The 27678-nt window shown below is 43.4% G+C and overlaps 1 protein-coding gene across 1 annotated transcript in view; it reads right to left on the minus strand.

The window, feature by feature from the left end:
- Positions 1-18302, minus strand: part of LOC308103671 (microtubule cross-linking factor 3-like) — a 32612-nt gene extending 14310 nt beyond the window's left edge. Inside the window, exons 1-10 of the mRNA XM_080453784.1 lie at positions 18237-18302; positions 15023-15247; positions 14008-14166; positions 12704-12772; positions 11082-11351; positions 9832-10188; positions 7751-8169; positions 6315-6624; positions 3080-3218; positions 2180-2230 (exon numbers count right to left, since the gene is read on the minus strand). Coding sequence (XP_080309910.1) covers positions 2180-2230; positions 3080-3218; positions 6315-6624; positions 7751-8169; positions 9832-10188; positions 11082-11351; positions 12704-12772; positions 14008-14166; positions 15023-15247; positions 18237-18272 — 2035 coding nt within the window. The 5' untranslated portion in view covers positions 18273-18302. The remainder of the gene's footprint in view (positions 1-2179; positions 2231-3079; positions 3219-6314; positions 6625-7750; positions 8170-9831; positions 10189-11081; positions 11352-12703; positions 12773-14007; positions 14167-15022; positions 15248-18236) is intronic.
- Positions 18303-27678: the final 9376 nt, after the last annotated feature.

Genomic DNA, 27678 nt, shown 5'->3' on the forward strand with positions numbered 1-27678 from the left:
GCTTCGAGGACGCTATTGTTAAATGAGTTTCGGTTTGTTTCCAGTGGGGAACGAACGGCACACACGTAAATCCCGCCCACTACATTTGATTGAGTAAAGCGCAGCCTGCTTCCTGATCTGATGGCACGCCCACTTGTAGCCAATGTGCACGGGTTGTCAACACGGCTACCGACAGATTCAAACGCAGAGCAGAATCTGTTCTTGAGAGATTATACCGCGTCATATCCTAAGCAACCGGAATGCTATTGGTGGGGGGGGCCATAGGGGGGGGGGGCCATAGGGGGCCTAATGGGGGCGGCCATAGCTGAGTGGTTAGTGAGCCCGCCTAGGGAGCCAGAGGCCCTGGTTGCCCCAGATACGATTCCAGGCCAGGCCAGCATATGTGTCGATGAAATGAAATTTGTCCCTGAGCAAGACTCTTAACCCCTAATTGCTCACAGGCCCTCATTGGAAACAAGCCCGCAAGGACTTTCATGAACGTCCTGTTAAAAGGAATTATCCTTATCCTTATTGGTTGTGTAGCTTGTCAATCAAATCATCCTACCCCTCCTAGAGCACACCCTACTTTATCATCAATTTTAAAATAAATGGGACAATAATTTACCGAAACGCATATCATGGTGATTGAATGAAGACTTTAAACTAGCGACTGGAAGCGTGTAGTATTTATGACAATGTTAATTAAGTAATAAAATCAAGTCTAAAGTTAGTGGCAAAAACCCACCCGCTTGCATTGAGAGTTATTTCTTCTGACACCAGCAGGGGTAAAACAGAGAAACTACAGGCCATTCATATGGACTGTCACTTCCTATATAATATAGACTCAATTTCAAAGGCGGATGCTGGGCAGTGTTGCCAGATTCTGTGAGAGAAACAAGCAACCAGGTCTAGGAAAACCAGCCCAAAATAAGCGACTATGGGCCACATACAGCTATTTTCAAATAAAATCATGCGGGGAAATTATAATAAGCAGATCTGGCAACCCTGATGCTGGGCCCTTGGTCTGTGCGTGCGTCTGTCTGTCTGTGTCCCTTTTATGCCCATGTATGGAGATCCCTGATGTCATCAGTATGCCATAATGACGCACATCAAAGTACTGACGTCACAGACTGGCCTCCTAATAGGGCTGGTGAATTAATATTCGAATATCGAATATTCCTCGAATATGGGGGAAATATGTATATTCGAATATGAAAATTTATATTTGAATATAAAAAATAAATAAAAATGTTTATTTGACAGGGACAATACAAAAAACAATGTATCAAGTTATAAAAACAAACAAAAGATATGTTTTATTGGATCCGAGCACTTTTTTCTGTCAAAAAAAAAAATATATATATATATATATATATATATTTTATATAAATGTTTTAATAATAATAATAATAATATTCGAATATATTCGAATATCTGCCAATTTTTAAGACCAATATTCGAATATCATTTCTGAGGAAAGTTGACAGCCCTACCTCCTAAGCACTCTGATAATGGTTACTGGACTAAGTACCAAACGGGTACTACGGGTACTCTGACAGCGTGGTGCGGAGGGGGCATGCGTCCCCAGCGGGCATCCTTCCCAAACGGACATCGTCGGCACTAGTCATTACAAACACAGCATACAGGCAGTGATGGTAGAAGTACTCACATTCTTTACTTGAGTAAAAGTTATCAATACCACAATGTAGAAATACTTCTGTTAAGTAAAAGTCATGTATCCAAAATGTACTTGAGTAAAAGTACAAAAGTATAGGCATCAAAATACTTAAATTACGTTAAGTAGTCATTTTGCAGAATGGCCGATTTTACATGTTTTCAAATGTGTAAAATGATTAAAATCTTTTGAAAATAGCAGATCTATAAGCTCACAACGCGTCGCATTGCGACGCGTTGAGAGCTTGTAGATCGGCTATTTTTAAATGGCCAAAGGGCTGAAGTTGTGTAGGTATGTTTTGTAATCTAAATCTACAAAGTAACTAGTAACTAAAGTGGTCAAATAATTGTAGTGTAGTACGAGTATAATATTTGCCTCTGGGATGTAGTGGAGTAGAAGTAAAAGTATTGAAAATTGGAAATACTCAAGTAAACTAAAAATACCTCAACATTTTACTTAAGTACAGTACTTGGTTACTTTCCATGACTGCATACAGGGAGTAAATAAAACCAAAATAATTCTTACCATATGTAACAGTGTAGTGATGACAGCAGCACGGCAAACTGACGAGTTGCTCTGGAATAAACAGAATCAACACATGACTGAAGCGAGTATATTTAGCATCCAGAGTAAAAGGCTGTCCTTAAAGTAGCTTCTGAATGAATGACGCTCCAGCTCCCGGCTCTCTTGTGGCCTTGTTACCAGGGCTGTCACGATTACACATTTAACTTGACGATTAATTGTCACGCAAATAATTGCAATTTAACGATTTAATTTGTGTTTTTGGTGTTGAACATTGGAACATGTAAATAAAAATGTAATTTCTGCTTGCCTTTTAGGCTTCCGTAATCAAAAAGTTGCACAACAAGTTGCACAACAAGTTGCACAACAAGCGCTGTGTTTCATAAACAATTATGACCCTTTTGTGAGGGTACCTACCCTAGGGGACACGGGGAGAACATGCAAACTCCACACAGAAAGGCCCTTTCACCAACCCCACCTAGGGTATGGGCGCTGATGAATGGAAACTGATGAATCTAAAAAAGAAATCTTCCCCAAACCCCAACCCCAAAAAGTAGTGATAATAGCAGATCTACTGTACAAGCTCACATCTCGGGTTCACGACATGTTGTGAGCTTGTAGATCGACTCGTTTTGCTAATTCGGCATACAACGTAGTATATAGCGTCCCTATTCCTACCGGAACCGCTGTCTGGCTACCGATCCGCTGGTCATCAAATTAGTGGCTTAAGAATGCGACAAAAACTAAAAAAATATCCATGAATTCAAGTCTTCATGGGGTGACTAATCGATAGAATTAGGGTGAACTATCCCTTTAAGTACTTATTTGGAGCCCAAGGAGAGGGGAGGAGGGGATAAACTGTTTTGGAAGCTGATGCAGATATCTGGAAGATTAACAACTCACCTTCTCCAGGGTTTAGACGTGAGCAGCAGCGATGCGTTATGGGTAATGAAGTCTTCGGGGCGTCAAACCTAGACGTACTTCCTGGAATGCAGCTGTGGCTGCGGCAAGTGTGGGCTCTTTTTCCTATGCTTTTGGTAACCTTGGCAACAAATGTTGGGGAGGGGGGAGGGGGGAGTGAACAAAAATAAACAAACAAAGAAAACAAACGACGACAACAGAGCAAAAACAAAAGGTGATAACTGGTTCAGGGGATGTGTTTTATGATCACAGGACGAAGAAAAGGGTGAACAGAAAGACCAGCTTAAAGATGGTGGCGTAGGACAGCGAGGAGAACAAGACGAGGATGAGGATGAGTAAAATGATGGGCTGGAACATCTGGGTGTGGAGGAGGAGGAGGGGGAGGAGGGAGGAGTGAGCGAGGAAGAGGAAAGAAACGCAATTCAGAGAACATTTCAACATCAAAGATGCGCTGCTGAGTGCTGACATGTTGCAAGTGTAGATACCAGCGTTGCCAGATTTTGTGAGAGAAACAAGCAGCCAGGTATATGAAAACAAGCCCAAAAGAAGCGACTAGGCCACATGAGCATTACAAACCTATGTACATTTGAAAATATTTATTTACTTATTTTCAAAAAGATTTTGAGCTAAACAAAGTATTTATATTTTTCAAATATATTTTAACAACACAAATGTGGTACAGGGAGTCCCTGGCACAAATTATAATTTCAGATGGGGGTCCGTGGACAAATACATATTCATTTGCGGGTCCTTGACATGAAAATGGTTGAGAACCACTGGTTTAAACAATAATCAAAAAAAATTGAAGCAAGCCCAAATAATCAACTACACTTTAGAAACAAGCCCCAAAAAACAAGCAACTTAAAGAAAAACAAGCCCAAATTCGCTTATAATAAGCAGACATGGCAACACTGTTCAAGACACGCTGCTGACATGCTTTAAGTGTAGATACCAGTGTTGCCCGATTTTGTGAGAGAAACAAGCAACCAGGTCTATGAAAAGAAGCCCCAAAAGAAGCGACTTAGGGCAGGTTCAGTCAATCTTTATTGTCTAATGTTGTTTTTAGAGCAGTGGTTCTCAAATATTTTCATGTCAAGGACCCCCAATTTAATATGTATTCGGCCACGGATCTGAAAATATCTTGTGCCATGCAAGATTTGTGTTGTTAAAATGTTGTCCAAAACATTTTTCAAAGTCTTTTTTACTTTTATTTGTTTTAAATAGCAGATCTACAAGCTCACGACACGCTGTGAGCTTGTAGACCGGCTATTTTCAAACAGCCAAAGTGCTTTTGATACTTGACGCTGTAAATGATGAAGTAGGGCGTTAATCTACGAAAAAACACAAACAATTAAAACATGGAGATAAGAGGTTTCTGCCTGACAGCAATATATACTGTATATATATACACAGAAGTGTCCTTTAGTAAGCTTTGACCTTCTCTGTGCCTGACCTCTCCCTCACTCTGCCATTACAGTCAGCAATGCGTCACTGCCCTTCACTACCAGTAGTTGAGAATGTAATGCAATTAACATTAAATTAATATTAATGTTAATATTATTGCTTCACAGTAATAATGCAACTCATTTCAATTATTGTGCATATCGTTGCTGTTGGACGGAAACCTCATATCTCCACTTTTCTTTACTTTCTTTCTTCTTTGTAAATGAATGGCCTCCCTCGTCATACTAGTGTTACACAAAAGCAATTCTTATTTATGTATTAATAGTTGTTTGTGAAAGTGGTCAAGAGTGTCCGTAGATTTCATTGTATATCGTGTAAGTCAGGGGTCTTCAACGTTTTCAGGCCAGGGACCCCCTAGCTGAGAGAGAGATGAAGCAGGGACCTTCATCTACCTCTTCATCTACCTCTTTGCCAAAAATAGCAGATCTACAAGCTCACAACGCCTCGCAGAGCGAGGCGTTGTGAGCTTGTAGATCTGCTATTTTTGGCTAAAGTTCTTCTCAGAAAAGGGATGCTAGGGTTCAAGTGGTTAATCTAAAACTTAGTAACTCTGAGGACCCCCTAGGGGTCCCGGACCCCATGTTGAAGACCCCTGGTGTAAGTTGATGCCTACATTGGATCCATTGGAACACAGGTTTGTTATTTTCCATTCCCTGAAAAGTAACAGTTTTGGACGTACACGTTTTCCAACGGACGGCGACAACATGTGGTTTAGATGCAGATACACATCTCAATGACACCTTTGAAACGTGCCTGCAGATCACGTGAGGCTTTTTGAATTGATTCTTTATTAAGCCACAGGAGACATTCTGGATGTTTTTGAAGTCTAATTTATACTGTTCGAGCCAAGCTATGGTTCATGGCTCTGTACTAGATACTACCGGAGCTATGAGTCACAGCTTGAATCACACACTGTAAATTAGGTTCAAGTGTCTCCACTGTAGGCTTGTATGTGACACACGCACACACAGCGGACCCCCATCTGAAAAGGTTTTGTGCCAGGGACCACCCAGATGAAGATCAAAATGATTCAACCTTTTTTCAAACACTTACAAGATTTTTCTAAAATGTTCAAAAATAGCAGATGTACAAGCTCGCCACGCGGCACGAAGTGACGGTCTGAGAGCTTGTGGATTTGCTATTTTCAATGGCCAACGCTAAAATGTCAGATGATTTCCTGGTTTTAATGGGTTAAACTGCTGGTCCAATCTATCGCTAACCTTAACCATGACCACAAACACAACCATACTGTCTGTACCCCTCACCCTAACCCTAGTAATCTGTATGTATACGGTAGGCCTATCCCTAATTGCCCAATTCTAAAAACCTAACCCCAATCTGAATCTTTCCATAACTAACATCACCATAGTAATAATTACCCTCTTCCTGTCGATTTGATGTGGCTTTAATATCCTCATAGGGACTAATAAAACCTAGAAGTACCGCATTGCAGTTCTGTGCCTCCAGTTCTGAGGACCCCAACGGAAACAAGTCCTCAAGGACTTTTTTTGGTCGGACCTTTTAGACAAAAGTATTATAAATGTAACTGTGTTGTTTTACATTCTTTTGCCTAATAACATTTTCAATCAATCAACAACCAGTTGCCGTTTATATCAGTGTCTGTCCATAACTCTCATGGTGTATATAGGGAATGAACCTAACCTCTAAATAGTATGTTTCTAATATTCTACTAAACTTGTGGGGACATTTGGTTCTCACAAGTACAGTAATACACACACACACACACACTCACCGACAGGGGCTCCTCTGCCTCTCGGTGGGGCTTGGGCCCCTCCAGCTTGTCTATGAAGGCCTGCAGCTCCTTGCGGAAGGCCATCATCTGGGCGTTGATGCGGTACAGCAGCTCGTGCTCCCTGATCCGGCCCCCCTCCTCCCCCTGCCCCCCGCCGCCGCCGTCCTCGGCGCCCACCCGGGCGAACATCAGGTCGCCGTTGGAGACGTAGACGCGCGCCTCGGCGATGACGCTGGCCGTGTCGGCGATGAGGCGGTCGATGGTCCGCACCAGCCGCTCCGCCTCCAGCCGGATGTCCATCATGTGCTGCCTGTGTGCCGTCAGGGAACGGGATGGTTATTAGATTTGGACGGTGCGATGATAAGTCGGAGACAGTGGTGTAGAGTAAGTAAGTACATTTACTTAAGTATTGTACTTAAGTACTTAAATCAGGTCAGCTCACGGCATACGCGGCAGAGACGTTGCTCCAGGTGTTATACTCAAACGTGTGACCCTATCAAATCTGGTCAAAATGGTGTGTCCGTACGGAACTTTATTTTTTTTGTTTCTATCGTGTTTTTAGGTGATTTCTACATGGAGTCCGTGGATTTATTTATTTTTGTTAGTTTTTATCGTGTTTTTGATGGAATTTGTTGTTGACAACAGTGTGCCTCCCATGGACGTAGTGTGATTAAGTAGGATGTTAACTCTTTCAGTGCCAAGAGTATTTTCATAAAGTACTCCCCCAGTGCCAGCAATTTGCGTTTTTTTTTTTTTTTTTTTTTTTGTAATTTTTCATTCAAATAAATGATCTGATTGGGTTTTTAAACCCATAATACAGTTCTACCAGTAGAGAGCAACAAATCGACACATTGATGACCTCGCTGGCTCACTCACCCCCTCCCAAACAGGCTCACGTCATAACCGGTCATAACCGGATGTTGACATTTTCGACAATCGTTGATGGGGCTAAATTACGATGCGATACACGACTACGATGACTGATCGTCACCCAGACCAAAGAGAGTAGACGTGGACCTCTCCGTTCGCTTTTTATACCGTGTGAAAAACTGTGACTTTCCCTATTCTGGCCGAAAATCACCGGAGAAAAACAACGTGACCCGGAAATGAATTTTTTTTTTTTTACATCCGGCTCCGGGTGAGTCTGAAGGAGTCAGGAAGCGAAAGTGATCATGAAAAATAAACAGAATAGCGCGACCACAGTCAAAAGTAAAAACTCGGGATTTCTCGTGCTGGCACTGAGGGTACTCGGGAAAAACTCGGGATATCTCGGGGCGTGGCACTGAGAGAGTTAATTTACGAAAAAACAAAAAACACAAAAAGTTTAAATATGGAGATACAGTAGGAAGTTTCTGCCTGACAGCAACAATATATACAATATAGACGTTTTAAATCCTGATTAACAGTAAAAACCAGTCAATAGTTCCCATCCCTACCTGTCGTGCGGTCCGTACCGCCCGCCGCCTGGCAGGAAGCGGGCGACGGCCGCGCAGGCGGACGAGGAGGAGGACCCGACGCCGCCCTCCGGCCCCCCGGTGGGCGTGTAGAAGCCGCGCGTCGGCGTCAGGCAGCGGCTCCCGCTGCCGCTGCTGCCGGCGCCGCTGCTGATGTTCCTGACCTCGTCCGAGTCGCTCTCCCCGCCCACGGGGCCCTCGCGCTTGCGGTGCGGCGGCAGCAGGCGTCCCGAGCCGGAGCCGGAGCCGCCGGAGTCGTCGGCTCCGCCCCCTCCGCCGCCGCCGTCGCTCTCGGCGTCGCTGTCCCGCGGGCTGCCGGGCCGCAGGGACAGGTGGGAGGCCAGGTCGTAGCGCTGCATGTTAGAGAGCAGCACGCGGTTCTCATACTGCAGCTGCATCACCTGATGGACAGAGAGAGAGAGAGAGAGAGAGAGAGAGAGAGAGAGAGAGAGAGAGAGAGAGAGAGAGAGAGAGAGAGAGAGAGAGAGAGAGAGAGAGAGAGAGAGAGAGAGAGAGAGAGAGAGAGAGAGAGAGAGAGAGAGAGAGAGAGATGATTTGTCAACATTTGTCAACATTTATCTCCCGCCATGGACGCATAAAGTCGCTCTATTAAAAAAATTAGGCACGCTGTTTTAGGCACCCTAACACAGCTCTGGGATGATCCATCGTCACTCAGAGAAGAAGTATGTGGATGTGACATCATTCCAAAAAACGTCACTTCCATCCGGCCTGCCGATGGGATTTTCAGAAAAACAGCTGTAACTCAGTTGCTGTTTTTTGCATTGAAAACCACCGTTTTCAGCGGGCCCCAGCCCCAAAATGGCGAATCGCGGTTGGAATGTTGTGGTTCCTCTGAATACACAGATCCCTCCGCTAACCCACGGGGACTATTTTTTTTGGAACACAATGTCGCTTCCACAGCGTTTCAAATATCATCGGATGAAGGTAATTACGCTGGCAAGGGGATAACAAACGATGTTTAATACCTTGGCGGGTGATGTGTTAAAAACAATAGACAATCTACAAGCTCATAACGCATCGCAATGCGACCAGATGGCCTGTTTTTCAAATAGCCGAAAACGTTTAAACTGTTCCTCACTTTGCATGGGGACCTATGGACCCCCCCCCCCCTCAAGGAACCAGTGCTCTAAAGCAGTGGTTCTCAACCTGTGGGTCGAGACCTCCAGGGGGGTCCCCACATGATTTGTGGGGGGGTCACCAGATGACAGTGAAGTGACAATTTAAGGACTTTTAAGAACTTTTCAATAACTAAAAAATTGCAAAATTGTCAAATAATATAAGAAAAAAGCAAAATCTTTGAAAATAGCCGATCTACAAGCGTTGTGAGCTTGTAGATCGGCTATTTTCACAATATTTATCTGTGGAAACGAGTCAAACTAAATGTAATGCCTCAACTCCTGCATTCCAAGTGCTTTTAAGGGTGGGGGTCCCCAGTTCAAATATGATTATTTTGTGGGGTCGCTGCCTGAAAAGGTTGAGAACCAATGCTCTAAAGCATTGGTTCTCAAAGTGGGGTCCGGGGACCCCCAGGGGTACTTGAGGGGATACCAGGGGGTCCCCAGCTAAATGATTTATAGGAACCAAATGGGTTCCTATAACGTATGGGTCTGGGGTCTTATGGGTCTGTAACTTATGGGTCTGTAACTCTGAGAGTGTACAAATGGAACCAAATGGACCCTAACGGGTCCATTTGGTTCCATTTGTACACTCTCAGAGTTAAATTAACATTGATTTTACAATATGAATTGGGCTCCCAGAGATAGAAATGCCATTAAATGGGGGTCCGTAGAACTAATGCATGTCAAACTGGGGGGGTCCTTAAATTACAATGATTGAGAATCACTGCTAGAGCCGTAAAAATCTTCTCTTATGGGGGTCCCTGGCTTATCTTTTCAAATGGGGGTCCGCGGGCTAATAAGTGTCAATTTGGGGGTCCTTGACATGAAAAAGTTTGAGAACCACTGCTCTAAAGCTCCGCACAAATTGACCAAACAAGACAAAAAAATAATCAATTAGCCTAAAATAATATCGACCATTACTACCTTGCCACTCAAGTCGTTAATCTGAAGCCTTGCAGCCTTGAGCTCCTCCTGCAAGGCCTCTGCTTTCGCCACGTCCATCCCTCCTCCTCCTCCTCCTCCATGTCCGTGCCTGCCGCCTCCCTCGATGGTGCCCGCCTTGAACCTCAGCTTGTTGAGTTCGTTGGTCACCCTCTTGCCGTGCTCCTCCGCGTCGGCCAAGTTCCTCCTCAGGAGCTCCGCCTCGTCCTCGACGAGCTGCAGCTGCTGACGCAGCTCCGTCAGGTCGCGGCCCGACCCGCCGGACTCGGGGCTCCCCGCTCCCCCCTCCCCTTCGCCGCGGAGGTCGTCCAGCTCCGCCCTAAGGCCGCGGTTCTCCACCTGGTGCACAATAAAAAAAGGGGGGAGAGGCAAAATAGTCATCGTTGTCTTTTGACTGTCTAAAAGTTAAATGACCAGTGGTGGGAAAAGTACAATTTTTACTTTTACTTAAGTAAAAGTATCAATACTGCAATGTAGAACTACTGTGTTACACATAAAAGTCTGGAATTCAAATTTTACTTGAGTAAAAGTAAAAAAATATTGGTATCAAAACGTACTTAAAGTACCAAAAAGTACTCATTATGCAGAATATCCCATTTCACAAGTTTTCAAATGCATGAAATGTATACTAATCTTTTGAAAATAGCAGATCTACAAGCTCACAATGCGTCGCATCGCGACGCATTGTGAGCTTGTAGATCGGCTATTTCCAAATGGCCAAAATGTATACAGGGCTGAAGTGGATAATGTATGTTTTGTAATAATAATCAAAATCTACTAAGTAACTAAAGTTTTCAAATAATTGTAAAAGTGCAATATTTGCCTCTGAGATGTAGTGGAGTAGAAGTAAAAGTACCGAAAATTGGAAGTACTCCAGTAAAAGTAAAGTAGAGTACTTGAGTAAATGTACTTTTTACACCACTGTAAACAACTACGTTGAGGAAAGATAACAAATGGTATATATGAATTACCAATAGTATACTATAATCAAGTTAAATTAAAGGCATAGGGTAAGTGATATTCTTTGGTTAAAACAAAAATAGCAGATTGTATATCTGCTATTTTTTAACTTATATATCTGCTATTTTTTAACTTGTATATCTGCAATTTTTTAAGTATAAAATATGGATAAAGTGGTTACACAGATGCGTCCCCTGTTAATTAATGCCTTAAGCCTAATTCAAATAAAAGATCATTTTTGGGCGATGAAGGAAGGACGACGTCCCCCTCACCTCCAGCTCCACGATCTTCCTCCCCAGGATGTTGGCCTCCTCCTCCACCAGGCGCAGGCGTAGCTTCAGCTCGGACTCGCGCGTGGTGGGCGGGCCCCCCGCCTCGCCCTTGGGGTGGGGGCTGTCCATTTCGCCGTAGAAGGAGCGGTACTTCTGCAGCTCGGCCTCCAGGCGGTCCTTCTCCTTGTCGATGGTGGCCGTCTTCTTCCTCATGATCACCGCCTCCTCTTTGATGAAGGCCAGCTGGCACTTGAGGTCCTCGTTGTCCTCCTGGAGAAGACACGAGGCAATGAAACATCGTCATGTCATCTGTCGGGCACAAACCCTTATGTCTCCATATTTCCACTTTTTAAATATTCCCTGTTGTTATAAACAGTGGTGGAAAAAGTACTCACATTGTTTACTTAAGTCAAAGTATCAATACTGCAATGTAAAAATACTCTGTTACAAGTAAAGGTCTGGAATTAAAAATTTACCTTTAAAGGTAGGGTAAGTGATTTGCTTTGGTTAAAATAAGTGTTAAATAGCTCTATATTCTGATAGTACTCATTGTTATAGAGTGTTTGTTCAGTATTAGGAGTCTCCTTGTCTCTCCACCTCTTTATTAAACAGAAAACGCATTTTCGTTTCAGTTTCAGTTTCATTTCCAATTTTATCCAACCAGGAGAGAGAACTCAATCAGGATACAGATTAAACAAGTGAAATTGGAAGTGATGACACTAAGAAATGAGCAGACAAAATTGGAACTGGAACACTATACAAATTAAGCTTAAAAATGGTTACTTTCTCCTGATTGGCTGAGATTTTGACACCTACCGAAAAATGTATTTTCTGTTTATTAACACATTTACCGCCGGGCCCGTAGTTCTACGGGCCGTTAAATCCAACGGTTAAGCGCCGAGCCCGTAGTCCTACGGGCTGCGGTCTTTTCGCGCATGCGCGGTCCGGGTGCACTTTCGGAATTTTTTTGATCCACTTCCGTTTCCGGTTTGATGACAGGAAATAGAATTATTTGGGATCCGGTTTCGACGATCACGCCCGCTCCCATTCTACAGACGAAACTGAAACTCAATTCTCTTCCTGTAGTTTTTTCTCCTCGCATTTCACTGTTTAACGTAATCCGCTCTAACTCAAACATGGATGCCCCGTTTGACACGCGATCTTCACTGGGAGATACAGGGAGATCTCGCGGATGTAAACAGACCGTTCACGGCTCAATCTTAAGGATTTTAACAAGATCTATGGCGACATGAAAAAAACAAAAAAACAACAAAAACACCTTGGCACTGGTGAGTACATTATGAGATTAACCTCTGGCGGTGGATGTGTTAAAGAGCTGGAGAGACAGGGAGACATCTGTTACTGAAAAAACACTCTATAGCAATGATTACTATCAGAATATAGTATTTTAACCTTTTAACAAAATACTTTTTGTTTTAACCAAAAAATATCACTTACCCTACCTTTAAGGCTAACAAATATCTCATATCCTCTTTGGCAGGATTTGCACATTTGGGTTAATGTGGTGAGTGTGAACATCTAATTAGTCATTGAAAGACAAACGGAAATACAAATGATTTAATTATTTTCAAATAGAAAATGTGTGCAGTACCGCCTCTCACCTCAGAAGGAGTGTGTGCTGTTTTCCTGTCCGTCTTCTGGATGTCCTTACTTCCTCTTCTCTTTTGAGTCTGTTGGAGGATGACGAGGCAGACGTGTCATTCCAGAGAAAATAGGGGATGGCAAAGATAAGTTACAAATCCCATTTCCAAAAGAGTGAAAATAGTGGATCTACAACGTGTCCGAGTTTGTAGAGCCACTATTTTCGGAATAGATTTAGAGACAAAATGTTAGAAAATGTTTGCCTACGAAATAGGGATGCCAGGTTGAAAGTGGATAATAAACGTATGGTTGCTGACAATAAAACGCATGGCTAGCCTATAACATGTGTCACACATCACGTGTAGATGGACGGGCATGGATTGAGATGCACTCAGTACAAAATAAGTGAATTTGAGGTTAAATTTGAACACTAGGGGGTGGCAATTGCCATCCCCTGGAACACCAAATGACGCCCCTGTGCTGAGGTGACATCATTGATCATTATTCACAGCTTGTCACTTCATGACCAACCGGTTAATGTTAGTTCCACCAGACCCCCCCCCCACCCCCCCAAGATCCTTACGTTACCCTAACATTAACCACACCCAACCCAGTGGCGGTCTTAGCTATGTTTCATCGGTTTCAATTGAAACGTTTGCCTAAACTTCACACTGAGGTTCTGTCCTTTCCAGGGTGGTCATTTTCACACAGCAGCCATTTTGCTCTTACTTCACACACTCGGGATGAGGCATGTGTGCGTGCGTGCGTGTTTTTTCACTTCAGGTTAGAAATTACAGCAGATGGCAGGCTAGTAAAGCTCTACAGCTGCAGCTAATCAAATAATAATGGGTGAGTTAGATTTAGGTGTGCTCAGAGCTGCAGTAGAGATTTTTACTGGTCGACTAATTTGACCCAGTGGTAGTCGACCAGTCGATGTTTACCTATTTTTTAAAAAAGACGTTTTTTTAAATACCATTACTATTATTATTAGCCTCCTATTATTGGGCATACTTTTGTCCATCTTTTGATAAAAAATAAAGGCAGGAGGATAATAATAATAATAGTAGGCTAATGGCATTAAAACAATGCCATTTTTTTACATCAACTATTCGACTAGTACCAACAAAGTCGACTAGTGGGACTAGTTAGTGAAAGCCCGTGCTCACGTTGACTTTTTTCCCCCCTACCTCTTTGGTTTTATCCAGTTATTTTTTCCCCCTACCTCTTTGGGTTTATCCAGTTATTTTTCCCCGTACCTCTTTGGTTTTATCCAGTTATTTTTCCCCGTACCTCTTTGGTTTTATCCAGTTATTTTCCCCCGTACCTCTTTGGTTTTATCCAGCTCGTTCTGCAGGGCCTGCTTGGTCACCTCCACCTCGATGAGCTTCGTTCTCAGCTTCTCGTTCTCGTCCTCCGTCTTGGTGCGCTTTTCCTCCACGTTCTCCAGCTCGTGGTGAAGCCTCACCGACACGTCTTTGGCCACCTGCCGGGTGTGGTCATTAAGACCATCATTAACACCGTCATTCACTCATTCACTGCTGGGGGTGAACTATCCCTTTAACGTGCATCCTATCGTTCTGTTGAGAGGTCATGTGACAATCTGACATAGCTCTTTACAATGTATCCCATGTGTTGAGAGCTTGTGTAGCAGAGTGCTTATTTTAGTGCAACATTACTTTTACTCTAATGTAGTTGTTGTTGTTGTTTGCTCATGGCTGTATTTCATCTATCCTATTGTAATGCCATTTTTAACCCTTTTTCAAAAAGCACTTTATAAATAAAGTTCATTATCATTTGGAAGTGTTGTCCTTCATCTCACGACTACTTTCAAACTTTCAACAGCAGGCATACATCTGCATTAGCATACACTCCTCGCTCCATATGCGTCGCACGCACACATGCATGCACGCACACACAGACACGCGCACGCGCACACATGCACACATGCACACGGACAGGCACACACAACTTTTCCATAACGGGGGCCAGAACAATGTGGTCGATTTTTGTCTTGTTTTACTATCCTCGAGGGATCCTCTTTTGGACCCGACGGAGATAATAATACATGGTAGACACACAACACACACACACACACACACACACACACACACACACACACACACACACACACACACACACACACACATTTATTCATATCATTTATTGATATTCACATTAACACACAGGGTGGGGACACAAACCAGTTGTAACATGAGATCTACAGGAGCAGCAACTGTAAACTTACAGACGGGAAGCGTCTCCCCTCCTCTCCTCTCCTCCCTTCCTCTCCCCTCCCCCCTCCTCCCCTCCTCCCCCCTCCCCCCTCCCCTCGGGTATACCTTCAGGTCCTGTTCCAGGCTCCGGACCAGCTCCTCATCGATCTCCCCCGCCTGGGCGTAGCGTACCCTCTTCCTCTCGGCCTTGCGCAGGCGGTACTGCAAGATCCGGCAGTTCTTGTTGGCGCGCTCCAGCTCGCGCCGCATGTCCTGCAGCTGGCAGGTGTCCTCCTCGTAGAAGGTGTCCCGCATCTCGTCCATCTCCGTCCTCATCTCCTCGATCTCGATCTAATGTTGACAGCAAATTGTGATTTAGTTTTATAGGCACAGTCTTTTAAAGAATATCATATTTGAGTCATATTTTAGTCATCTGAAATGTTTTAGTTTTAGTCGACTAAATATAAGATTTTAGTCGACTAAATCTACAGTTTACTTTGTCGACAAAAATGTATTTTGGCGGGCCTTGATGGCGTCATAATGCCAGATTTAAAAAAATATATATTTAGAGAGGGGTAGGGAAAGTAGGCTGACAGGAAATGGGGGGAGAGATGGGGGGGGGGGTGACATGCAGCAAAGGTCGTCGGGAACGGGAGTCGAACCCGCGACACACTGTCAGGCTGGCATTGCAGCCTAGGGTGCCTGGACCGTCACGCTACGGCCCAGGCCGTAATGCCAGATTTTACACTTGCTTGCATGCTGAAAATAGCCGATCTACAAGATTGACCAATGGCCTTAACAGCAGTGGTTCCCCAACCTTTTCTGGATCTGGGCCCACTTGAAAATCTCGAAAACGTAACCACCAAATAAATAGAAACGTACCACCCATCTGACCACTTAACAGATCAGGGCCCACTCGCCGTTTCAGAGCACATTTTTTTGTTTGTTTTATTGTGCTTCTTCTTACCCCCTTTTCTCCCCAATTTTGTCGTTATGCCAATTGATTCCTCCTCACACACATTTGTGCGTTGTCACTGCTGTCGTATCCTACTGACTCACCTGCCAGTGAGGAGCCCCCACTGAGAGGAAATAGAGCCTTCGTCCTGCTCCTCCCGCCCAACACTCCCTGCTGACAGGTGCCGCCCCAGCCCAGGCCAATTGTGTTTGTATGGACGCTCGACAAAGCCGGATGCACCACAGTGGATTCGAAACCCACAAGCTCCGCGGTGGTAGGCAGGCGCCCGAGCGTGCTGAGCTCATTTATTTTAATGATTAATCAATCGACTGTGTTCCGGCTTTTGACCAGCGGAGCTAACGTAGTATAGCCTACTTAAAGGGAAACCCCCGGCTGATTTTGTAGTTTGTTTTCTAGTTCCGGTTAACATCTACAGCTGATTAAAAACATGACAGACTAGTTAGCAACACAGCTGCAACTAACAAAGTATTCAGGGCCGGCCCTAGGATTTTCGTGGCCCTAAGCAAGATTTTTTGGGGGTGGCCCCCCCCCAAACACCCCCATTATAAAATCATTGTCATTTTTTATTGCATACTAAAATAATAACGCTAGTTGTTGGATATGAGATACATGACATAATTACAATATGAAAGTAAAAAAAAAAAAAAAAAAAACCTAGTGGTTGTGGCCCTAAGCGACCGCTTGCTTATATTGCTTATGGCAGCGGCCGGCCCTGAATAAGTATTGACACCTAAAATCTAACACACCCATTATTCATTTGATTAGCTGCAGCTGTGTTGCTTACATCAATGTGTACTACAAGGTCTTATGCAGCCTGCCATGTTTTCACCCTGCTGTAGTTTTTAGTGGAAAGTGGAAAACAAACTACGGTACAAAATCAGCTTGGGGTTTCATGCCCCTTTAATCAGGATCACAATGACAACTAATTTTTCAAGGTTTTAAAGAAAAAAAAAATACCATGACATTTCTTTTACATCATTTTAGTGTTTTGCCAATTATTTGGGAGCCCACTTGCAATATCCTCACGGTCAACCAGTGGGCCCCCGCCCACAGGTTTGGAATCACTGCCTTACAATATGTACACCCATATTTTCTAAATGTTGTACTTGGGGGAAAAAATAGGCATAGGTCAATTTTAATTTGTTTTCAAAATGTCTCTGTGTAAAGTTACGTTTTTTTAATCAAATCTAAACTTTTCCAAATACATCTATTTGGTTACATTAAGTACAAATACCGTGTGTTCACTTATTCCACAGCAACAAACAACGACACAGCGAAACCCCACAGTTGTCATTTCAACTCTTGAGAGTAGGCCTACATCCTGGACAACATTAATACTGAGGAATGTAATGTACACATGAATGAGAATAATTTAATATCAATTTAATCTTCAATCATAAGCAGAATGTTATTTGGTTTGTGCAATATTAGGCCCTTATAGCTGCAGAATTACATGCATGGCACAGACAGGCTGCAGATTCTAATTCTTGTATGGATTATTGTATGAAGATTCCCTTCATACAGGCTACAATGTCATTGGAGCCACTGTTTGTCAATAAACAATCGATTATCTATAGGGCTGGGGGTATATGGATCTATTGGTTTGGCTGTTGTGAGGCTTCAGTGGACATCGAGGATGTCCGTTTGGGCCAAATGTAGGCCTAGTCAACAACAACAAATCAATCGGTGCTTCTGTCAGTTCATGCAGTTTGTTTAATAAGCTTCCTCCTGCAGTTAACTATAATAAAAACACAGCTGTGGTCTAACTTAACCACTTGAACATTAGCCAACAAAACATCGGAGATTTGCTGTAGACGAGGGAAAAGTGGTCCAAGAAAGTAGGCTGTACAGATACAGAGCCAACTCAGGTCTAGTTTAGACTATCTCTGGTCCAGCGTTAGGAGTTATAGTTGCTCCACTGCGCCCCCTACAGATCTAGTCAATATAAAAATTCCATTGACCAGATCTGTAGGGGGCGCAGTGGAACAACTAAAACATTTTCCCATCCGGTGGAATATTTTATTTTCTGGCCAAATGGTGTATTTTAGACATGAGGTGGGGGGCTCAGAGTGTTCCCACCACGGAGAGTAGGCTTTCAACAATTTAAAACCGTTTTTGTTTTGATGAATAGCACGGTGTATTTTGTATGTTTTACTCCAGTCGAGAGGCAGCGCTACAGACTCGAGGGTGTGCGGGTAACGGCTCTAAAGTAACACAGCGTTAAGGAGAACTCACTCTAACGCTAGCCTTATGGCCCAGAGAGCTAATTAACAGCTACGATCACATCCGATCGTAGCTGTGACAGACTCATAACATATGATCATGGTTGTTAAAGACATTAACGGCATTAGAGACGTTTCAAACCTTGAAGTCCTCGTTCTCCTCCAGCAGCCTCTCCATCTCCTCGTCCTGGAGGAAGGCCTGCTCCTGCTGCTGCTGTGTCACGGAGGAGGACCCCGCCTCAGTGCTGTCTGTGGCCGGCTCCCCACCACCTCCTCCTGATTCAACCACCATGCTGCTGCTGCCTCCGTCGTCGCTACTGACCGCCTTGCTCTGCATCTTTTCGCCGCTTCTCCTCAGCCTCCTGTGGAGGTGAAAGTGGATGAGCTCCGTCTGCAGACACAGACCCAGACCCAGGCCCGGTCCACAGCCTCCTCCTTCTCCTCTCGCCTCCTCCTCTTCTCCTCCTCCTCGATCGCTTCGTTTCTGGGCTTTCTCCGGCCTGATCGCTGGACTGGCGGCGGGTCTCCCTGCGATCTGGCCCCGGTCACGGTGGTCCTCCTCCGGCTCGCCCCGGTGGTCCTCCTCCGGCTCGGCCCGGTGGTCCGCCGGCTCTCCCTTCAGGCAGATCAGGCGTAGAGAGGAGTTGGAGGAGGAGGAGGAGGAGGAGGGCTGACGTCTCTTCTCCTGCTGATCTTCCACGGCCGCAGCAGCATCATCATCATCCGCCCTGGTCAGAGGAAGAGGAGGAGGAGGAGGAGGAGGAGGGAGAGACACACTCAGTTTCAGCACCATCCAGTGGTGGGAAAAGTACTCACATTTTTTTAAGTAAAAGTATCAATACTAGCGATGTAGAAACACTCTGTTCCACGTTAAGTCCGGAATTCAAAATGTACTTGAGTAAAAGTACAAAAGTATTGGTATCAAAATGTATACACTTAAAGTAGCCTCTCCAAAGTAGAAAGTACTCATTATGTAGAAGGTCCCATTTCACACGTTTTCAAATGTATAAACATTTTATACATGCAATGCCACACACTGTGAGCTTGTAGATCTACTATTTTCAAATGGCCGAAATGTATATAGGGCTGAAGTGGTTAATGTATGTTTTGTGATAATAATCAAAATCTACAAAGAAACTAGTAACTAGAGTTTTCAAATAATTGTAGTGGAGTAAAAGTAAAATATTTGCCTCTGAGATGTAGTGGAGTAAAACGTACTGAAAATTGGAAATACCCCAGTAAAGTTAAAATCCTCAAAAGTGTACTTAAGTACGGTACTTGAGTAAATGTACTTAGTTACTTTACACCACTGGTGATGACACACTCAGTTTCAGCACCAGCCGGGTGGACAGCTCCCTCTGTCTCGGCTCTCAGTTCAGCGCTCCTTGCGGTCTCTGTCCCCTCTCTGGTCCCTCCTGTGGAGCAGCACGTTTTATTGGGCCTGGTGGTGGAGGTGGGCCTGGTGGTGGAGGTGGGCCTGGCGGTGGAGGTGGGCCTGGTGGTGGAGGTGGTGGTGGCTCTGGAGGATGCACGTTTTGCGGCCTCTTCCTGGGGTCTGGCCGGTGAGGGAGCCCGGCGCTGCCTCCTCCTCCCTGTGCTACTGCTACTGTCTGATGATGATGATGATGTGTGATGATGGCCGTCTGCAGCAGCGCCACTTGCGGCCGTGATGTTGTTCATCCTCTAGTCCAGGGGTTTTCAACCTTTTTTCATATCAAGGTCCATTATTTATTCAGCATTTGAGACCCAAAACTTGCTGCATTGATGTTGGTACCATAGGAGAGATAAGAGGCAAATGTTGATCAAAATAACGATTCTTTAATTAAGTAATGCAGATGTTTAACAATTATTTAACTCTTGAGAGCGTAAAATTAACCCATTTGGTTTAATTTGACGTTCTCAAGAGTTAAAGATCTATAAGGGTCCATTTGTTTACCAACTCTCCATCATTTAGCTGGGGACCACCTGGAACCCCCTCAAGGACCACTGGTGGTCCCCAGACCACTGGTTGAGAACCACCGCTCTGGTCCGTCCATAAGTTAACTTGTGTAACCTTCACACATGCACCCACAAGTCTAACTAAATGAATCGCTTATAATAATACAATTGGCTGCAGTTACAGTATATATATTTAAAAAAACGTACAATAGCCTATTAGAGGCTATTATTTATAACCTCTATTTTCACGTAATTGAATGTAAAATTGTATGATGATAATAATACAGAACAAGAGTTCTGCAGCCAGACAAAATAGCCTGTAAAAATGTACAGTATACTTTTATCAGACATTAGGTCTGATCATGTAATGAGCCACTGCACGCCGCTAGATGTCACTGTCGCCTCATACTTCTGCATAGAAGCTCTAATCTGTAATAGGCCTAACAGGCTTACTTGGTATTAAGACTATTTGGAACCATACTGATCCAATCCAAAGATAAACGACAATTAAATTAGGCTGTGTAGCCTCATAATACAATATAATTCAATACCACAGTTCCTCAAATTAATTCAAGATATTGTCCAAAAAAAAAAAAAAAAAAAAGTTTTCATTTGTTCTTGACAGTCAAAAACAAAGGCATTTTTTCTAAAGTCTAGTTACTGCACATGACTGTATTCTTACCGCAGAGCGTTCTACTGTCTGTAACTATAGGACTGCAGGAATGCAGGAGGATGCTGACACCGGCCCATCCTATTGCCTCTGCAGGATGGAGAGGCAGACGGATACACATACAGTACACAACAATGATGCAACCATACACGTCACCAGCGGTGGAACAAGTATTCACATAGTTTACTTAAAGCAATACTAGGTAATTTTTTAGGTATTTCCAATTTTCAGTACTTTTACTTCTACTCCACTACTGTACATCTAAGAGGCAAATATTTTTTTTTTACTCCACTACAATGATTTGAAAACTTTAGTTACTAGTTACTTTGTAGATTTTGATTATTATTACAAAACATGCATTACCCACTTCAGCATATACATTTCGGCCATTTGAAAATAGCCGATCTATAAGCTCACAGAGCTTATAGATCGGCTATTTTCAAAATGTTTATTTGTATGCATTTTATACATTTGAAAACTTTCTTTCTGCATAATGAGTACTTTCTACTTTTGGTACTTTAAGTATATTGATACCAAAACCTTTGTACTTTTACTCAAGTATATTTTTCAATTCTGGACTTTTGCTTGTAGCAGAATATTTCTACATTGTGGTATTGATACTTTTACTTAAGTAAAAAATGTGAGTACTTTTTCCACCACTGCCAACATTGCTATATATCACGCGGCCACACGATGGAGCCCTTCACACGCGACACAAAGCAGTTAACGGGTTTGGAGGCCAACCATCTGTGCCTTACAGAAGGCAGTCAGAGCCATTAAAACGCTGACTGTTTCCACTTCCCTGGAGTGGACTACAATGAGCTCCTTAGTCATATAATTTGCTAATGAGATGAGTGAAGCACGGTTCATTCTGTGGCCTGTGTCTCTTTGGCTTAACACCAGAAAGCGACTCACTGACCCCTCTCTCTCCAGCAGAAGAACCTTGTCTTATAGTCAGGGTTGCCATGTCTGCTTATTATAAGTGACTTTGGGATTATTTTTCTGTGAAGTTGCTTGAAAATTACTGGTAGTTGTGCGGTGCGTTTTTTTGGGCTTGTTTCTAAAGTGTATAGTTGCTTATTCGGGCTTGTTTCCAATTTTTCTAATTATTATTGAAGCCAGTGGTTCTCAAATATTTTCATGTGATGGACCCCCAAATTAATATATGTTTATCCCTAACCCCCATCTGAAAATGTTTTGTGCCAGGGAGCCCGGTACCAGATTTGTGTTGTGAGAATGTTTCAAAAATCTTCCAAATATTCCACATTTTATGCTTGTAGATTGGCTATTTTCAAATAGCCGATGTACACAGTACTGTATATAGGTTTAAAGGTGCTCATGTGGCCTAGTCGCTTCTTTTAGGCTTGTTTTCCTAGACCTGGTTGCTTATTTCTCTCCCAAAATCTGGCCACACTGCCGGGGAAACACAAATGGGCCACATCTCAAAAGCAGCATGGATAGCATGTGTCTTTAGAGCTGTAGTTTCATTGTGGTGTAGGAGGCTCTCTGCTTTAAATTGTACAATTCTACTGTTCATAGCATAGTTTTGTCTTGCTTACTGTGATCTACAGTATTGGTCCGTCATTCGTGTGCAATGCCTAACTCATGCCTAATTTATGCTCTGTTGTTCGAGCTACTGGGTGTCACTCACTGAACATAGCAGATCTACAATCCCACAACGGCGCGACATGGATGGAATGGGATGTGTTGTGGGCTTGTAGATCGGCTATGTTCGACTAAGTATAAATTGGGCCTTAAGCTCAGAAGAAGGCTGGCGTTGCGCACCTACACTTGTATGCATATAGAGCAGAGACCCGGCTGAGCAATTTATTTTGCGACAGTGGCAATGGAAAAACTCCCCCTTAACTGCACGAAACGTCAGGCAGACCCATGTCTCTAGGGTGGGCGGCCATCTGCCTCGACCCTGTCCGGGGGGAGGAGGGGGGGGGGGGGGGGATATATGCAGACTGCAGACACGGGTGCATGGGCTGCAGTATAGCAGGTTTGCAGGGTTGCAGGTTTGTAGTGACCTGTGCTAAATGCTTGTGATAGAAAAGCTTTGGCCTGCCCTGCAATCCTCTTAGCCTCCATGGCCTGGCACAGATCCTTCTGTGTCCGAGGAGGACACACTCTCATGTCCCTTCCCCTGCTCCATCACACACACACACACACATGCACACGCACACGCACACACACCCACACGCACGCACGCACACGCACGCACACGCACGCACGCACACGCACACACGCGCACACGCGCACACGCACACATACTGTACAGGGCTACACCCATACTCCTCCCAAGCCTCTTCTTCTCCACCCTTGCTTGTTTCCATGGTAACGTGAACAGCAAGGGCGGTGTCTTCTTGGCATAGAGCACACGTTCTTATTCAGAGCGACTTGGAAGTGCAAAATCTGAATAATACTAATAATCAGCCTCTACTGTCCACTCAATATAATAACAGCTGTAACTATAGTATGTAGTTATACATTTGATATTGTATAGTGCATATTACATGTCATTGAATATTATTTATGTTGCTATAATGTGTAGGATATATTATTTATATTCTAGTTTGCACTGTATATTGCATATTGTAGTGTAGATTACAGGGGGAGGCCATAGCTGAGTTGTTAGTGAGCCCGCCTGGGGAGCCAGAGGCCCTGGTGTCCCAGGTACGATTCCAGGCCAGGCCAGCAAAGTGTGTCCCTGAGCAAGACTCTTAACCCCTAATTGCTCCTCGAGCGCCACATATGGCTGCTCACTGCTCCTAGTTGTTATAGGATGGGTTAAATGCAGAGGACAAATTTCACGTATGTGCAAATGTACTGTGACAAATAAATCCCCAAGGCGTGGCCTATATTATTATTATATTATTATATAGCTGTTTACATTGCTATATCCTGCATTGTATAGTGCACATGTTGCATACAGTGTGTATATCTACATTGCAACAATGTAGCTCACATTGCATATTGCGTATAACTTCTAGCTATTTCTGCTTTCCTTTTCGGTATCTTTATATTTTCAGCAAATGGTCATAAATAACTGGAATGTTTCTATCCTAATTGCTTCAGTGCAGTGTGCCGACCTCACCGAGACAGATTTATCGTCTGTGCAGTGTGCAAACGTACCTTTTTATAAATATTGAAAGAAAGAGAGAAGTGAGTCAGAATACATGTTGTAACGTGAGATGTCACCAGAAACCACACCATCCTGACAGGATGAGCCTGGAAAACAGGAAATGCTGTCTGGATGAATAATGTAGTACATGTTTATTACTGTAGTCAGGAAGGACGGGGGGATTGATTCATGCTGATCCATCCTCTGCGTTTGATATCCCCCCACCTCTGGTCATTCTATTTTTATGGCCAGCGGTGATATCGTTTCTGTCAGAAACCTCTTATCTCCATATTTTGTGAATGAATGCCCTACGTGATCATACTACAGCGTCACACAAAAGCATCATAAGTAGCAGATCTACAAGCTCGTAACGCGGCGCGAAGCGACGCGTTTCGAGCTTGTAGATCTGCTACTTTTGATGCTTTTGAATTTGAATCCTGAAAAGTAACAGTTTTGGATATATGAGGTTTCCACCTGACAGAGATGATGTGTTTTATCCCTGCTTCTGGTCAGAGACTGAATTAAATACATGCATTTCCTGTTTGTGAATGTAGACTTTCTGACTTGTTTGAATTTTAATGTTTGATAACGTCAGAATGTAACAATTTAATCAAATATCTATTTTGACGCCACATTATTGAAGCCCTATTTTGGGAACATTTTTATCAAAATCTTACAACTTGACTTGTAGATCTGCTATGTTTACTATCTGTCATATGAAGAAGTATATCGTCTCTGTCGGGTGGAAACCTCACATGTCCAAAACTGTTACTTTTCAGGATACAAATAAAAAAAATAGCAGAAGTAGCAGATCGACACGCTCAAAACGAGCCGCTTCGCGCCGCGTTTTGAGCTTGTAGATCTGCTATGCTTTTGATGCTGTAGTAGTATGATCAAGTAGGGCGTTAATTTAAGAAAAAACACCAAAAGTTTGAATATGGAGAGAAGAGAGGTTTCTAAGGGGAGGATCTGCTTCAAAGTAACAGAGAAATGGATGGGGTCGTCAGCATTCTGGAAAGACGCTGAATATCACATTAGAAGCAATTGATTCATGTCACTTGGATGCTCCATGGTAAAAGTCCTCTCTCTGTGTTAACATATGGTACCAGGAAGTCTGTGTGTGTGTGTGTGTGTGTGTGTGTGTGTGTGTGTGTGTGTGTGTGTGTGTGTGTGTGTGTGTGTGTGTGTGTGTGTGTGTGTGTGTGTGCGTGCGCACGCACTCGTGTGTGTGAAGGTTCACTGAGTCTTTTAACCACTTAAACCTAAACCACTTAATATACTTTGTAGACCCGGGGTCCTTCAGGGGTCTGCGCTGAGGGTCGATCTGTACAAATCTCTTCAGCGAAAGTAGCAGATCTACAAGCACGCAACGCCTCAGGGTGTGAGCTTGCAGACTGGCCATTTTTGCTAACGTGTTCACCTATATTATGACATTTCCAGAATAGGGATGTTGCAGTTCCAAGTGATTTAGTTAGCAATGTAATGGTCTGTATTTATAACAGCTGTGTATATATATCCTATATAAATCTCTTTCTAATAATGTAGATCTTAATGCATCCACGTACTGGTTACCAGAACCACATCTTAACCAGAATCCATGCAAAAAAACGTTTAAAATCGTACAGTTGCAACGTGCACAGCCGCACACTGTACAAAGAGCATCCATTTGTAACTCTTGAGAGTGTAACAAAATGAATGGACACTTAACTGTACATATGGGTCCATTATTTGGTTAACATTTGTGTCAGAGTTAAATGACCAGTCAGGATTTACTGTGTGATTGGTGGATTAGTTTCGCTCCTCTTCCAGTGACCTGATTTCCGGGGCTAACCAGTGGAGTGACGTTGGAATAAGCTCTTTTGCAACTAAAGCCAATTTGCCCCCCCCTCCCCAAGATTAAAGACAGCTCTGTCTGTCTGGACATGCAGCCCAAAGGCACATGGGGTATGTACTTACTCCCTTAAAGTACCTTTCTCATCCACACTTTTATTTTATTGTACAGTGTAGCGCGCAGCAAAAACCTTGCACGTAACTCTGAGAGTGTAAACATGCAACCAAATGGACCCTTACGGGTCCATTTGGTTGCATGTGTACACTCTCAGAGTTACAAATGCATCAATTAACGCAGAGGATTTTGCTGTGTAGGCCAGGGGGCCCTCCTCCCCCTCTTATAAAAGGGTGGAGAGGATGGTTGATTGGATAAAAGGAGCTGGGAATGGGGTGAAGGGTCACGGGGGTCGAAGCGATCAACTCGGCTCATCCTTCGAGAACTTTTCATAGATTCTTCGCGGAGCCACCTGTTCACGTTATGAGACAGCCATGGGTTCTGACAGAACTGGGCCACACGAGTACGGTCATGTTTTACTTTTCCTTCTCGGCAGATTATGAAAGTGCAGAGAACTGAAGATGTACGTATTTAAATATTGTTAAAGCTCAAATCGAGAGGCTGAGAAAAGGAGAAAAGACCTGTTATCTCAACCCTCTCACAGCAGTTTAAAGGGATAGTTCACCCAAACATTTTTCTTTCCTCTATCAATTAGTCACCCCATGGACTTTTTTTGTCGCATGTCGATGGTAGGCCGCGGTTCCGGTAGGAGACACAAAGGAGACTCTTCACAAAGGAGACTCTTTGTGTCTCCTACCGGAACAGCTGCCGGTCATCAAATTATTGGCGGTTATGAATGTGACAAAAACAAAACAATATCCATGAATTCGAGTCTCCATGGGGTGACTAATCGATAGAAAAAAGTCATTTTGGGATCCTAAAACTGTTGTTTGTTTTATTGAGTGCATTCTTCAACATTTAAACTTGTGTAATTTTTTTTTTTAAACAGAAAACCATTAAAATAAATCGTATTTCCTTGATACCATTGTTGCCTACTTGCGGCACATTCTATTCAGTTCACAACGCAAAACAATCCAAAAACAAACAAGGGCGCGCACGTATTGTATACCGCACATGCAAACACACAACATATGGGGTGTTGGCATCCTCTTTATTTCCAATATATCTGCAGCTAGAAGCTGTGTGGGTTTTAGTATTATATTAAAATAATGAAAATACAGTTTTGTTTTTCTTTAAAAAAAGACATTATTTTCTTTTTAAGGAGGAAAATCCCCTTCAGTCCGACATGGCAGTGAGACAACACAATACTGAGCTGAACTCTGTTTGACATCAGCTACCTTGCACAGCAAAAAACAAACAAATTAAAAGAGGACACACAAGAAATAATAATATACATTATCACAATGATACCCACACGTTAAAGCATAAATACTAATAGAGGTCTATTGTCCATGTTGTTGAATCCACCATGAATACAAAAGCAACGATATGTTGTCGCTCTCGATCCCCATAGCAGATTTGTGACAGCAGATATTAGAGAGTGCATGACATATATTAGAGTGGGTGGTTGATGTAGGGGTCCGGGGACCCCCAGAGGTCCTTGAGGGTGTTCCCCAGCAAAATGAGGAACGGTTTAATCTCCACAATTACTTCAGAAGTTACTGTAGCCCAATGAGAATTTATAAGAGCGACTATTCAGATAGGTTTCATTCTCTCCACTGTTATCTCCCCACTTACAGTAGGCCTACAGACAGTTGTAGAATTAGGTACTAAATCTAATCTAACAACAAAAAACTACTCTCCCTGGCACAAAATCTTTGCAAGTGGGTGTCCGCATAATATTATGTATCAATTTAGGGGTTGGAGGATCCCCCAAGCAAAGGTCTGCAACACCCATCTTGTAAAGATCTACACGTTGTAGATAACTACAAGACATTGTTGCGGACCTTTTCTTGGTGGTCAAACCAATAAAGAACTGTTGTGAGATGTGATGATATGCTTGTAAA

Source organism: Gymnoscopelus braueri (assembly GCF_963280865.1).
Source record: "Gymnoscopelus braueri genome assembly, chromosome: 16".
NCBI lineage: Eukaryota > Metazoa > Chordata > Actinopteri > Myctophiformes > Myctophidae > Gymnoscopelus > Gymnoscopelus braueri.